The 16393-nt window shown below is 41.3% G+C and overlaps 1 protein-coding gene across 1 annotated transcript; it reads right to left on the bottom strand.

The window, feature by feature from the left end:
* Positions 1-883: 883 nt before the first annotated feature.
* On the bottom strand, positions 884-1885 carry LOC130867998 (melanoma-associated antigen 10-like). Its single transcript, XM_057760233.1, has one exon. The coding sequence runs from the start codon at positions 1883-1885 to the stop codon at positions 884-886; it is 1002 nt and encodes a 333-aa protein (XP_057616216.1).
* Between the last annotated feature and the right edge of the window lie 14508 nt (positions 1886-16393).

Genomic DNA, 16393 nt, shown 5'->3' with positions numbered 1-16393 from the left:
CCAACTGCAGTGTCCACCTCCACAGAAGAATATTGAGATCAGTGTTTCCTTCTCTCGGCCTGAAAAGAGTCATACCTCCCAAGAGCCCATCCTTAGCTCCTCTGCAGTTTCATCAAATAAACTCCCCAGACTCCCGAGTTGTGTTGGTTTATAGCATCAAACTGTACTGCTCAGCTCAGGAGACCCCTCTGCACCCCTCCTCCTGTACTAGTGTTTGCGGTCTGGAAGGACTGCTCACGGTCTTCCACACAAGACTGCAGCTCCTGCCCTCATCCCATCTATATGAAAGCATGGATCTGGCTCTCGCATGACACCCTGCTAATAGGCCTTGCAAAGGCCATATGCTTACTGAAAGTTTTTGGAGAACTGGAGCCTGCTGATTATATTTTGGGTTAAAATTTAATTAGTTAACCAGAAGAAGAGATTAACAATCATAAGGTGATTAAAATTAACAATTTTATTTTATTCTCCAAGTTCTTTTCCATAGTCTAAGAAATACCAATTTCAACACTGTAGTGTCTTGTGACAGATTACAGATCAGATGGAAAGTATCCCAACTTGTTTTACAAAATAGCAACATTTTTCAACATGGATAAACAACAGTAAATGCATGACTAATACAACCTGGAAGCTTAAAATTTCAGCCTGATGAGCTTTCTAGCAAATGTAGCAACATTTTAAAATACTAAGAGGAAAAATCCCTAAATCACCCAAACAGAACAGTAAGAGTGGGATAGTTTACACTGTGCACCCATCTGCTTTAGAATGAGGGCCCACTGCTTAGATCACTAACTCTACCTGACCTTATCTTATTTGGAAACTGCCATAGCACTAGAATGTGTGATGGCCAAAACAATAGTATCATGTGCCAGGCTTTTTTAGCCTAGACCCGCTCTTCCTCCTCTCTTAAAGCTTCGGCATATGACACTGAATATGATCTGGGATCACTCCCACTGATGTTGGCCAAAAACATCAAGATTTTCATCTTGGTTGTTTCAGCATAGGCTCTTGGACCCCAGAGGAACTCATAGGAAGGAGGATGGCTGCCAGACACTTGCCTATACTCCAGGTACCCTTCTTGTACAAAATCAACAGTGATGAGCTTCCTGGGCTCACCATATATGAAGTGATCATTCCCAGCATACAAGCCTATATTACTCAACATAGCCCATATCATGTCCTCACTGATACAGTTGCCTTTCATAAATATTATGCTCAGTACCATTATCAGGAGGCCTGTCTTGGGTATGCCCTGGACATCAGTCATCATCCCATCATAGGTGAGCTCTAGGGCTATGACAAGAATGTAAGTGTGACCATGAGGCCCTACTTCCTTCACCTCAATGCCGAAGATTAACTGCATGCACTCTAAGGCTTCTCTAAATATCACAGGGAAGTGGTCCTGATAATTTCTAATGATATTATTCAGCATTTCTGCCTTGGTGACTGGTTCTTTCATTAGATACTTAAAGAGCAGATATTTCACCAGCTCATCTACTTTTGCATCTATTTCACCTTTAGACAATGAACAAGCACATGGCAGGACCTCTGAAGAAGCCGGACTCTCCTCAGTTTCCGAGACTGCACTGAACTGGCTACATGGAGAGGAGATCATGGCAGTACAAGAGGAGTCAGCTCCTGGAGGACTATGAGAAGGACCTGATGTCCTGGAGTCAACAAATGCCTCCTCTGAGGCGCTTGCTGTTGAACCACTGTAAGAAGAGGAAGAAGAAAAAGAAGAGGGGAAAGAGGAGGAGCAAGTAGAAGAGGATGAGGAATCTACTTCCCCTATTGAAACAGGAGCGCTCATTAGATCCTGTGTCTCACTTTGGGCCTCGGGCTCTCCCTCAACCATACATCGTCTACGCTTGCAAGGTCTAGGCATGGTGTCTCTAGTCTTGAACACCAGACAGAAGCACGATGATGTAGACCCAAAGACCTAGGGGAAGTAGAGGAGAGTGTAAGTATTCATTATTGACAGTCACCCCACTGGAAATGCTCACAAAGGCCAATAACGGGATCTCTCTTGTGTGATGCTCTAAAGTCACAAGGATTCCTGCCTTCCCATCAGGTCTGTCTGTTAAGAGACTGAGGGAAGTAGCAACAAATTTCCTCAGAATGCAACTGGGCCAGAGAAGAGGCTTCTGGGTTGCCAGAAGCTTGTATGGGGCCAAGCAAAGTGGGTCTGCTATGTTTGGGGCACATGGGGCACATGTGGCACATTCACAGTGAGTGCCTCAGCTTTGCCCCAGACCCTGCCTGGGTGTTCCCCAGTGTCTGACCTGAGGAAACCATCTCAGACCAAGACTTTCATCTCTTAGTTTCTGTGAGAGAGGACGTGGCACCCCAGAGCCACAGACTGCAGGAACGGTACTAGAATCTCCATTCCTGACAGTAGCCTGAATTACACTGTGAAGAGCTGTCCCACTCTCAAGTTCCCCCTGTGTTCACTCTGGGTTCTCCCTTGTCTCCTGTCAGGGACTGGACACCACCCATGTGCTGGCCCAAAGCAAACACCTGGACCCTTCTCATCTGCTGACCTGGAGCAAATTCCTGAACTGCACCCGCCTGCTGGTCTGAGGCAAACTCCTGGACCCTTATCATCTGCGGGTCTGGGGCAAATTCCTGGACCCCACCCACCTGCTGGCCCAAAGCAAGTTCCTGGAACAATCCTCTCTGAAGTAGAACAAAGAACAGTGAAGGTACCTTCATCTGGTAACAACTATTCAAGGGTGACAGCAAAAGGTATCCCAGTTTAAAAATTTACTCCATGAGTTGGGGATGAGGAACCTGCCCAGTCCTTACCTTGATGGCTCTACTTCTTCTGATGGCCTGAGGTCACCTGCCTTAAACCAAAGGCCCATGTCAATGAGATAAATGAAAGAGAATAGGAGGAAATACATCCATAATTCCTAGGGTCCCTCCAGCAAACAGGATAGTAGGTAGGGACTGGGCTCCATCTGTATAGATGATTTGACTCACTCAGTTCTTACCTTGAGTCCTGGCACCCCTGGGAGCCTCCCTTGGATGACCTCAGTCACGATTCCTTTGACCAGGGTCTTCAGGTGCCTGAGACCAATGTTCTAGAAACAAGACAAAGGGATCAAACTGAAAATCCTGCCCAGGAATATGGGGCCACAGGAGATAGGTTTCTGTGGGCCCCCAGATGTGTCCTGAACTGGGGTTAGTTCCAACCATCCTCAAGGTTCCCATCTAGTCAGATGAGAAATCATGGAACCCCTGCAAATAACCAAGGTCACACACTCAAGTTCCTCAACTCCAAGAGATCCTAAAAACAATCCCAGGAGGTGTGAGCAGGTGCCACACTGCTTCTATGCTGAGAGGGATCCCCAGGGAAGCCTATACAACCCAGCCTAATCTCTGCTGTGTTTCTTTAGTGTAGTGCATTCATCTGGCATGTCTCCTCTGACAGGTTCCCTTTACACTAGAACTCCTCTTCCCTAAGACTGGCCCAACCTTCATGCCGGATGTAGTTCACGTAACTTTGCCATTTAGTTCCCCATAGGGCTGGTCCCAGGCACAGCCAAACAGCATAGTCCCTTATTTCTGGGCTGCGGACACATGTCATCATCATGAGGGGTTCCTGTCTGGAATCTGGCTCCTTCTGGGACCCTTCCCTTTGCTTACCCTCTGAAGACCTTACTACCAGGGTTGTCACATCCCTGAGATCTCCTGTCCCAAGTTCTGAGGCAAAAGGGAGATCCAGCCACAACAACCACCCTTTCAGGGCTTTCCAGGCATCAGAACAAGGGCAGAGCTTATATTGGGGACAACGGGTACTTTCACATTTTCACTTCTTACCATGACTGCTCACCTTGATTGCTGGCAGATGCTAGACACCTCCCTTGATAACCAGGTGTGACTCTCTCTGCTTTTCTAGTGATATCCCTCTCTCAGCCTCACCTTCCTGAAAGACACAGAAATTAGTATGTAGCCTATTTGAACACCTCTGGAGGTATTTCTCAAGACTGGCAGAAGGAACAGAGTGCACTCTTGCCTTGGGGATTCTGAAAAATCTCCTATTTACTTCTCACAAGGCCCCTGCTGACCTCAGATCCGTCATTCAGGGTCAAGCAGGCCACTTCTGATACTCACCTTATGCCTGAACATTATCCATGGTCTTCTGGTCTTAACTGACAACAGAGGCAGCTTTTATATGTATAGTATCAGGGGTCTCCTAGCTACTTCAGCGATTGGAGGCCATCACCTCAGAACAAGGCCTGATCCTCTGTTATACCCTACAGGTTGAAGCAAAGAAGCCCTCCATCAGGTCACTTTGCTCAGATCTGGAGGGAGTTTGGAGGTCTATCTATGATCTCAAGTGCAAGGGGCTCAGTCTTACAAGTGGGCTGCATTAATTGAGGATCCTCTTTCTAGAAAGTGTCTCCACAATCCACCTTTAGCAAATGCAATGGTTATCTCCCCTCCAGGACCCTTACAAATATCTTTAAATTCCCAAGCCCACAGATGTGAAAGTAGAAGGCCTACCTGGTACCATACTAACCAAAGGGGTTAAATTGCATTGTCTGGAAAATTCTGTAACCACAAAGTGAATAATCCATGCAAATTTCTGAAAAAGCACAAAAGCCCTTACATGGCTATCTCTCTTATAGAAACCTTATAAAAAAGGATCCAAGTCCACCAGCCACAGAAGTGGACATGGCAGTACGGTAGGGCCTCTTCTTTCAAGTCACTACTGAACCATCCTCAAAGCAAAGATGCACTCTGACCTCACAAAATGACTCTAAGCACCCCAGTTCCCTGTATGTGGATGCTAAAGGAGGGGGAACCCGTTTATGCAATTCAGCCAGGTTTTTTTAGGACTATATAAAGGACACAGTGCAGTTAATAGTCCCCGCCATTCCATCTGGGGTGGGCTTCTGCAAGTCCCCATCCAGTTCCCACAGTGACTGAAAGAGGCCAGTGCTCCTCCTTTATCTGAAATTCCGAAATGGCTCCTAGGTGCCAAGTACTGTGAGAGCCAGGGGCATTCCTTCTAGCAGACCCTAATGGAATTATCATTTGGATATCCCTCTGGAAGAACTGAAGCTTTTGCATTCCACTCACGGCTTCCAAATACACCCTGAAAGGAAAGCTGCTCTCTATGCTAAAGACCTCTAAACATCATTTCTCCATATGGCCCACAGTGACTGATGGCAAAAGGCTTAATAATACCCCTGAGCCACTGTTTAAAACAGTGCTCATCACAGGGGTGCAGCTACAATTTGAGGTTCCCTGTACTAAGTGCACTTTCCAAGGTCACTCTCAATTGGGTCCAGACAGACTTTAATCCCAGACAAGAGCAGGCTTCTATAATGGGAACCTCCAAGTGAGCCTCATTTGTTGCCATGCTATGAAGTTTCATAGTCTGTGATCCCTCTTCCTGAAAAGGTCCCTTTCCACCCAACCTAAGCATTCACTTCAACTCCGAAAGTGCAGCAAATCTGCCTCCCTTACATGAACCTCACAAAGCAATGCCTAGTTCCCCAAAGTCCCTGGTTTCAAAAGACCAGGGAGGGGCTCTTTCCCAGAAATCAGTAGTAAGGCATCTTTTAAACTCAAGGAGCCTCACAAAATGGCTCTCATCCCCTCACCCCTACTTGGTACCTAGATGTGGAAGCTTTAGGAGGGGCTCTTTCCCACAAGTCAAGCACTAAATTGTCCTTTAAACTCAAGGAACCACACATACCGGCTTTGAACTCCCTTAGTCCCCGGAGCAGTCACGGAACTAGATGGTTCCTGTTTGCTCCTGTGGGCCCCACTTGTGTCTAAGTCGTCCTCAGGCAAGGGCTGCCTCAGTAGAAGTCCACTTCTCCTCAAAGGGCCCGTTTCTTGCCTCCTGAAGTGCTCACCTCAACCCTGAAAGCGATGCGCTGCCATCTCCCTTCCGGGAACTGCACAAAATGGCGCTGAGCCCCCAAAGTCCCCGGATGTGTCAGGCTGGCTGAGGAGGGTCTTTTTCCCCCTAATCAGCACTGATGTACCCTTTAAACTCAAGGAACCTCACAAAATGACTTTGAAATCCCCTGGTCCCCGGATTCGAAAACTTGAGGAGGCGCTCATTCCCACATGCTCATCTAAGTTTGATGCAGGGCCCTCAAAAGGACACGATGTATCTCAGGTCTGTGTATGTAGAGCGCACAATCAGCTTCAACGTGGACTCCCATCACATGGTTCACTCCTCTTTGGGAACCTCCAAAATCACTCCTACGACGACGTTTTCCCCTAGAGAGAAGAAAAGGAACTCATTTACACAACTGAGCCCCTATTTGGTGTAGCCTACCACACCGGCAGAGCTATATTATATTATGTTCTTATACCCAGCTCCCACAGCCCATACTCTCAGTCTGAGGATTCCTGGAGACTTAACTGTACCCTTGGGGGACCCACTAACCACAGCTTTACTTTCACTCCACAAGCAGCACTCTCTTCTTTCTCACTAGAATGTCCAAAAATAGAAATGGAGGGGCTAGAGTCTCCTTACAACAGTTAGCGGCCACTTTATGTCAAGCTAACCTGGGGAGTGAATTTACGCCATTTAGAGACCCTCTGGCCTGGGATGTTGACTTTAAAGCCCCCCCCCACACACACACACTCTCAGCTCAACCCCAAAACAGCATAACTGTCTCCTAACCAGCATAACTGTCTCCTGTCCAGAAATAGCAGAAAAAGACTTCGAGTCCCTCCAGTCCTTTGATGGGAATGCAGAAGCTTCAGGACGAACTCATTCTCACAAATCAGTCTAAGTTTGGTGCAAGGCCCTCAAACAGATACTGATGAAACACTGTCCAAGAAGGGAGTTGTGTGGTAAGAATTCTGAGCTCTTGCAAGAAAACAAGAGTCTTTTGATCTCAGTTTCTTCAGAACATGAAATTGTTCTTGGAATGTGTTTTTGTGCTTCTCCCAGTTGTAGCAGCGAGGAGTGAGTTTACTTCAGGTATTTCTATTCATATGCCTTTATGGAAAAACATGGTTTTTTGCCATGAGTGGAATGTCCTTGTGATTGAACAACTTGCTCATGTGATTCTTCTTAACCCTCATAAATTGCCTGATGATCCGAACAAAGTTGGCTATTGTATGAGACTTTAGTATGCCTTAGTTTTAGGTGCCATTCTCCCAGATTCACACTGCCAACTAGAGCTATAAACAGACACAATGTATCTTGATTATCTGGACCTTAGATAAACGCTTCTCTTCTCTCACCCTGTGAGGCTCAATTCAGTTGCTGTCACATCTGTAAACATGCCCAGAGCCATCCTGTCCTGGTGGCAGTGGTGGAACAGGATGTTCTGGGGTGTACTCTGTGTTCCCTCATTGTCACCACTTTGGTCCCAGTTAAAATCTAGACCCCCTGCTTCATGACCTTTAGTCTACCTCCCAGCATTCTGTTCTGCTGAACACAGGGAGGGCCTCACTCCTACTTGCCTGTCCCCTCTGCAGGGCTGGCAACAGAAGCAGACTGTGTTCTGGGGATCCTCTATCTGTGGATGAGCTTCCTCAATCTACCCTCTGCTTCCGGCTCTGAGCCTTCTCATTTTTCTCTCTTGCTGGATCCTACCCAGGCTCTATTCCAAAGTCTAGTTAGTCTACTCCAATGCCCTTTAAGGACTCCCTATGCACCTGCAGTTCCCAAATGTCTATCTCTGGGTATGGTCTCTTCAGCTTCCTGCTTCCTAAAATCTTCTTAGGTTCCTTTACACTTGCCACCACATTTCCTATAAAATTTAGTCTGAATGTCTAGGAGGTCTGAAAGAAACAAGGCTTGCCATTGATTTATGCAGTCCACTTAGAACAAAGTAGTATAAGCTTAGTACCTAGTAAACAGTTCTTGACTGATCCAGTTTCCCATGTGGCTACCCTGGTAAACCAGAGATGACAGACTCAAAAGACAAAGGGAACTGTGACAAGATTGCACAAACAGGGGACCCAAAGTAAAAGCAAAATACATCCATTCTAAATCTTTTCATAAAATTGAAGATATATTTTTTCCTACAAGATATTCTGATTTTCTACTCCCTCTACTTCTCCCAGTTCCTTCATTCCTCCCTCCCTATCCAGATCTATCCCTTTTCTGTCTCTCATTAGAAAACAATCAGGCATCTGAAGCTTAATATAACATAATTAACATTAAAAACTAACATATTGGAGTAGTACAAAACAAACAGAAGGGAAAGAGACTAAGAAAAGGCACAAGAAACAAATATAGACGCAAAGATCCACTCAAATTCTAAATCTCATTTGGTCCATTACCATTATTACACTGTTGCCTTCACACTGCTAAAAGAGTACCTCAGATCTTCTACAGAGAGGGGCTCTAAGGCTGTGAGTAGCAGTAGCCTAGGTTCTGAAATCTATCATATAGATTTCAATCCTTGCCATTCAGTTGTTTCTTTATATAGACATTGTTTTTTAATGTGTGTGTGTGTGTGAGAGAGAGAGAGAGACAGAGAGAGAGAGAGAGAGAGAGAGAGAGAGAGAGAGAGAGAGAGAGAGAGAGAGAGAGGAGAGGTGAAGGGAGGTAGCCATCGTTGTTCAGGATGTATGTAGCTGGTCCAGAAGGGACATGATAACAGCTGTAGAAAAGGTCTCTCAGTGAAGAAGACAATGCATAGTTCTCGGCAAAGACCTTATACAAGGCATGTTTATACCTCAATGTCCAGATTTCTCACATATAAAAATAGACATGGAGAAAAATTCCAAGTAACTCCATTCAAGTCAGGAATGAAATAGGGCTGTCTACTAGTCCAATTTCTTTCAGTATAGTCTTTTTTAAGGCCTGACTATAATAATTAGATAAGAGAACAAAGTTAAAGAGGGACAAACAGGAAAATTACTCAAATGAGGATGAAAATACATAAGAGATTCCAAAAATTTCACCAGAAATCTTCTAGAAATGATCAACACTCTTATCATTCTTATATTTCATTTTTAAGAATTTTAAATGTGTATCAGAGATCCAACTGTCCTTACCAACTCTTGGCATGGTCTGTTTTTTCAGTTTGTATTATTCTAATAGATGGGTATTATTCATGGTTGCTTTCATTTGTACCATCCCAACAACAAATGATACCATGATCTTTCTGTCCAGGTGATCATTTACCATCAGCATGTATTCTATTTGACCACAATGGAATAAAACTTGAAATCATCAAAGAAAGATCTTTAGAAATTTCACAAACTCATGGAAATGAAAAACCACATTACTGAATGCTGAATGGGTAAAAGAAGAAAATAAAGATGGGAATCAACTTGTATTCTCCTGTCAATTTGCTTTCTCTTTTACTCAGGAAATTATTGAATTGCTTTAAAAAGCTTTTTGGGTGCCATCAACATGATCAAGTTTTTTTTTTTTAATCATCCAATTTGTATGCAAGGAATTTAAATTAAAAGCATTTTCTAACATTAAATCATATTTTATCCTTTGAAACTGGCTTGTTTGTTCATTTCATTTATAGCAATGCTGAATATGTTATCAAGTTATTTAGAATATTTGAATATTTGCTTTTATGTGAGAACTCCTGGATCAAAGTTATTTACCTGTGGTTTCTCATCTGGTATTGGAACCAAGATGTACTGGCCTAGCTAAATGATTCTGTATGCTTTTGCATAGTTTTGTATGATGATAATATGTTTCTCCTAGACCATTTTGTAGAACTGTACTCAAAAACTACCTAGAGTTTCAATGTATATTCTTGCATCAAATCCTTAAATGATCAATTTTACTTATAAATGCAAGTTTAATAAAAGATATAATTATTTAAAACATAATTTACATATATTATATAATGCATGTGATTATACATTGCAAGCCCATAATTTAATATATAGGAGAAAAATATTTATAACAAATACTTAGAAGACTTTATTATTAGAAAAATTCACACCTACTTTCATTTCTTGCTTCTGGAATAATTTGAAGTAAATCCAAACCATAAGATTTTATTTCTAAGCTGTGGTCATCCTTGTGGATTCCTGGGAATTTCTCTAGTGCCAGGTTTCTTGCTAGCCCCATAATGGCTCCCTCAATCAAGATATCTCTTTTCTTGCTCTCATCTCTCTGTCCTTTCCCCCATCTCAACCAGTTGGCTCCCTTAAGTTCTCCTCCCTGCACTCTTTCTTCCCTTCTCCTCTCCTTCCACCTTCCCTCCTCCCCCACCCCCACACTTGCAATTTTCTCAGGATATCCTGTCTATTTCCCCTTCCCAGGGGATCTATGTATTTTTTCTCTTAAGGTCTCCTTGTTACTAAACAATAGTGAAGTGGGTGCCTGAACTGGCCTTGCCCTGTAGTCAGATTGATTATTATCTTAAATGTCATTACAGAACCTAAATCCAGCAACTGATGGAAGCAGATGCAGAGATCCATATCAGAGCACTGGGCTGAGCTCCCAAAGTCCAGTTGAAGAGTGGGAGGAGTGAGAATATGAGCAAGGAGGTCAAGACCACGATGGGGACACCCATTGAAACAGCTGATCTGAGCTAATGGGAGCCTTTGAACAATGGCTTGAAAGCAAGGAAACCAGCATAGGACCAAACTAGGCCCTCTGAATGTAGGTTACAGTTGTATGACCAGGGCAGACTGTGGGCCACTGACAGTGAGACCAGGATTTATTCCTACTTCTTGTTCTGGTTTTTTAGAACCCATTCTTTCTGGAGGGATACCTTGCTCAGCCTAGATATAGTAGGGAGGGCCTTGGTCCTGCCTCAAAGCAATGTGCTAGACTTTGTTGATTCCCCATGGGAAGCCTTACCCTCTCTGAGGAGTGAATAGGAGTGGGATGGGGGTAAGGTGGAGGGATCAGAAGGAGGGGAGGGAGTGGGAACTGTATTTGGCATGTAAAATGAGAAAAGATAGTGTTTTTAAAATAAAAGTAAAAAAAGAAAAGAGATGGGAATTTTTTTAAAAGATTTTATTTCTAAGTTTTCCTATACTTTGCATAAATAATAAGACTTTTATGAAACATAAATCCAGTGTAATTATACTTCTTAAAAAATAAGTAGTCATTGATGGGCGAGTGAAGTATCTCAGCATGCAAACTGGACTATTGCCAAGCCTGAGGATGTTCGACCTCTTGAAAGCACATATCAGAAAGAGAGAACTGATTCCACAAAGTTGTCCTCTGACTGCTGTGTCCAGTATGCCTTTCTTCCGGATACCTGGGGTGACAAGAAAATGAAGACAGGACAGACACATGTACAGAGAAGCTGGGATAAGGCGAGTCATGCTTTCTCTGATGGAGCTGCCACCTAGTGTGCAACATCCCAGAACCTCAGAGCATTTATTATTGCGGCACAAGAAGGAGGTATTAACTGGTCTCCGTGGGAAGATCCTTTAGGGGAGCACCCTCAAGATGTAAACATGCAGGATTAGGAAGCTGCAATTAGTAGATACTCTGTAAACTCTGTCAACATTTGCACCACACAGGCCAGGGGAAGGCTTTGATGATTTCCTGAGCCTGACTCAAGAAAGGTTTGTCAGTTTCTATGGCTCTGAAGCTTTGGTCCTGATTATTGCGTATTCACTCAAGGCTTCTTTGCTCCTCATATGCGACCTTCATGTGTATGCTATGTGTGTATACAATAAATAAACGCAAATAAATGAAATAAGTAATCATCAAATGTCCGTGTGTTGTTATTGTTTATCCCTTAGATATCCATTTTATTGTATTTTTAATGAGTATAATATAATTAAATAATTTCCCCTTACCTTTTCTCCCTCCAAAACCTCCCTTATACAACTTCTGGCTTAATTTCAGATTAATGGCCTTTTTTTTCATTTTATTGTTACAGTCATATGTGTATATGTATATATTCCTAAATACATAATGGAACAATCTCAATCTATATAATGTATATTTTGGGAGCTGACCATATGACACTGGATAACCAGTTGGTGTGCTCTTCCCTGGAGAAGATTATTCTCCCACCTTCTGTGTTCCTTAGTGTCCTGTAGTTCTTTGTGTAGGATTCAGGCCTCCTGGGATTTCCCCCATCTATGTTAGTGTGGCTAGTGTTGTCGCCCTTGTTCTACTCATATTTGGGCAATCATGCTGGTGAGATTTTATGGCTGTATCTTCTGACATTCCTGGGAGACACAGTCTCATAGCAAACTCCCTGAGCCTCTGGCTCTTGCAATATTTCTGACTCATCTTATGCAATGTACCTGAACCTTAGGTGCACAGGCTGTTCTGTAGATAGTATATCTGATTCAATGTCAAAATATGCTGCAATCATAACAATTATTTGCTATGTTCCTTAATTTTATAATTCTCTAATTCCTCATTTCACTCCTTCTTTTTCCTGGCTAGTAAGTAAAATAAGCACCAATAAACTTGAGTCCTGTCCAGCTTCCCATAATGTGGGCTCTGCTGGATTAAACACTTAGGGTGTCTCCTAAATTCTCACACTACAAGATAGTGCAGACTCATTATGTAGAACCAACCTTTCATCCAAGGCCCCCTACTTCCTTTTATTGGGTAATTAATTCAGAAACCTAGATCTCAGTGCTAGGGTTGTTACTCGGAGGATCTCTCAGTTTACAGAATAAAATAATTATATGTGTTTTATATAAAATATTTTATACTTTAAATTATGCATACATACATATTTAAAATATTTATACACTAGTTGCTATTATGTATGGTAAACTGGACATCAGTATATATTGATTGTATAAGCTCTAATTCATTGCCACAAAAATAATTCCAGGATCCTCCATTTTCTTTCTTGTACTAATCCATCCCGAGATTAAGGGGTTTGCTTCACAGCATTTAACCATCTATTCATTTAACTGGCCAACCCCTGTATACTTACACTAATTTCCATATCTGTCAATTTGTTCTCCTGGGGGAGAAAATAGAAACCTTACTACTAGTGGCTATCACATACATTCATACCTATATACATGTATATGTGTGTATGTATAGATGGTTCTTGAATATGTATTTTTACCTACAAACATGTGAGTGAATAATGACAAAGGACGATTTCTGCGAAAAGTGTTTTTAAAATATCTTTTGATTTCAGTGCAAAAAAGACCTCCTGGCACCTTTTGAAACAGAGAGCAAGCTTAAAACAAACAAAAATAAGCTGGAATGAGCTAACTGCATTCAATGCCTTGTCAGTGGTGGTCTAGTCAGTACACGACCCGCTGCTCTGCTACTGGCCTCTGAGGAAGGGAAGCACTCACAAGAGTCCCTCTTTTAGCAAAATCAAAGCTGTGCAAACCCCCTTTCCCTCTAAAGAAACCCTGTGTGAAGGGGAACCATTCCCACACAAGGCTGTAAAGGACAAGATTGGTTTAAGGGTCACTCATCTGTAGCATTGAATAATCTCAGCTGCCAAAATACACCAAGGTCATACTCACTTCTTGTCATTTCTTTAAGCATTCCGTGGCCAAACATGTGGCCTGGCAGTATGGTTTTGGATGTGACATTTCCCACTCAGTTTGTGACTTGGTGGACAATGATTGACAGTGCCCACTAAGAGTCCACACTGAAAATAATCTTGGACATGATTGCAAAAGAATATAAGCCTACTTTGAGCAGTAAAGACCTTTTCCTTTGTCCCTAAATCATCAAATTCTTTCTAATATCTTTTAGAGAAGTTGTTATGCCTCTTGCATTCTTCCATAATTAGAATATTTCCCTTATATTCTGCATTCCATCTTGGAATATCTTTTTCAAAATTTAATGAAAGAAGTTTCATATGAAAGATCCCTATATCGTCCCCTTAAACAGAAAGGAAGAAGTTCAACCTTTGTGTTGTAACTTTTGTGGCTTTTGAAACGTGTATACTATGTCTGCATCATTAAACCATCATAACAAAGCTTCACTGTTTTAACAAATCTCCTAGGATTAGCCAGTTTTCACTTTTCTAAGATTTCCCAATAATTCTTCCTTTCCCAAAATTCTATGTGAGTAGAGGCATATATAGTTCAAAAATTCTCAATCAACTACATTAACAGAATAATATGTATTTAAGCATTACTTATATCTTGGCATGTCTTACAGATGCATAGACTGAGTGGATTCTGTCCCAAACCAGTTGGCATTAACTGTGTTTGTACTTGTTCACCATTTTCTATTTTAGAGAGGCAGTTTTCCATGTAATACCTCTCTTACATTAAAAAAAGCCATCAATTTTCATCTTATTCAGTCTTTTCCCTTGTAATTATGGGAGTGAAATACCTCATTTTAAATAAAATTCAAAGTTTATTTCAGTTTTTAAAATCAGAGATGTCCAAAAATAAAATAACAAAAACCTGTGCAGTCACTATCATGCTTTTATTTTGAAAATATTCTTATAACCATGGTATATCTTAATTTGAGGGAATGAAACTTAAGTTTCAGGACAGTCAAGGGTCTACTAAAAATGTTTAGATATGCTCTGGGGAAGACCCAATGTGCTCATGGGAAGTGAAGTTATGGTCTCAGTTGGGCATTTGGATTTTCATATTCTTTTTCTTACTAAGGTATGGCTCAAAACCAGACCCTCATACAGGCTAAGGGAATGCTCTACTACAGGGCTGCATCACCATCCTCAGCTAATTTCTATTCTTTTGCTATTAAAAAAAATATAATGCATTTGTCAGTTTTTCTTTCTTCTTATGTCTACTTTAATTTTATTTATCAAGATTTGCCAGAAGTATGACTTACTTTTTGAAGACTACCTTGAGCCTGATTTGATTTTAGCATTACCATTTTGCTGCTTGCTCATTATCTCTCTCATCAGGTTCTGACTTAGTTTGATTATTCCTTCTTGTCCAGATTTCTTTGATAAATATTTTGTTCTTCTTCTAGTTTTTATATAATTCCTCACAAATGCATTTAAAAATATACATTTTTTCGCCAGAAGGTGTTGGTGAACGCCTTTAATCCAGCACTCGGGAGGCAGAAACAAGCGGATCTCTGTGAGTTTGAGGTCAGCCTGGTCTACAGAGCTAGTTCCAGGACAGCTAGGACTTTTACACAGAGAAACCCTGTCTTGAAAAACCAAATATATACATTTTCTCTGAATACTGTAATTCACTTGAATTCTGCAGATAAATATACATGGTTTTATTGCCTTCATACTCACATATTCAAATATTTGAACCTTCATTTTTTCTACTCAAAGGCACATAGAACTATTTTTCAGTTAGTTCACTTGTATGATTGTATGTATTATGTGTGTATATATGTATGCATGCATCTAGCTAGCTAGCAACTATCTTCATCACCATAATTCAAGTGTTGCTTTTCTCAGTCTGTCACTTGTTTATTTTTAAAGCCCATTAAAGAATAAGATTGCAGCTAATATTATTTGTGTTTAGAAAAATTGAAGAATATTCATTTATTTATTATATAATTAATTTTGGAAAATCTCATTGTATTCTCTATTTTTGTATGTTTATTCATTTTGTCCATTGATAATATCCTACATGTATATACTGCATTGCTATTATTCACACTCCTCATTCGCCTCTAACCCTACAAATTTCTTACTCATGTTCATGTTTATTTTGTGTGTGTAGTTTTGTTTTCCACCAAGTTTAACCAAGGTTATTATGTGTCCATGTGTTTGGAACCATTCAGGGGTGCTTTATGGACTCACCAGTGTAGATACAACTGAAGGCAATCATGTACATGTGTGTAGTTTGGGCAAATGTTTTTGTGTATATATAATTCTTTTTCATCTAACTCTGTGTCTATTACCAATAACGGCCTTAATCTATGTGACTCAGGTTTAGAAACAGTTTTCTATATTTGGTCAGTCTAGCATCCATGACTCAATTGTTTTGCTACTCCACTATTCCTTGAATGCTATCTAGGCACATTCATTTGAGCTAGAACTCAAGAATATCTTTGTACCAGATACTGAAAATGAGAAACAGTATGTCCAATACAAATACTTTTATTTTGTTGATGCAGGCATACTTTGTACATATTATTGTTACTTATATTCTGTTCAGAGGAATTTGGTCACAGAGCTTCATGTAAGTAAGTGAAGGCTTGAAATGGGGACTCTCTAGCTGAATATCCAAGAGGAGGAACCTGTCACAGTATGCATGAATGTTTTATAAACACACTCATGAATTAATTAAAGTTTATTATTTATTACTAGTGGCTATCACATACATACATACCTACATACATGTATATGTGTGTATGTATATATGGTTTTTTTTTTTTTTTTGGTTTTTCGAGACAGGGTTTCTCTGTGGCTTTGGAGCCTGTCCTGGAACTAGCTCTGTTGACCAGGCTGGTCTCGAACTCACAGAGATCCGCCTGCCTCTGCCTCCCGAGTGCTGGGATTAAAGGCATGCGCCACCATCGCCCGGCTATATGGTTCTTGAATATGTATTTTTACGTAAAAATCACTCAACATTAAAA

Source organism: Chionomys nivalis, chromosome X (assembly GCF_950005125.1).
Source record: "Chionomys nivalis chromosome X, mChiNiv1.1, whole genome shotgun sequence".
In the NCBI taxonomy this organism is placed as follows: Eukaryota; Metazoa; Chordata; class Mammalia; order Rodentia; family Cricetidae; genus Chionomys; species Chionomys nivalis.
The sequence above is the reverse complement of the archived record's forward strand: the minus strand, read 5'-3'. Positions and strand labels throughout refer to the sequence as shown.

What these genes read in the sequence shown, in the direction of transcription:
- LOC130867998 (XM_057760233.1), bottom strand. Translation starts at nt 1,885, where the DNA reads ATGCCTAGACCTTGCAAGCGTAGACGATGTATGGTTGAGGGAGAGCCC.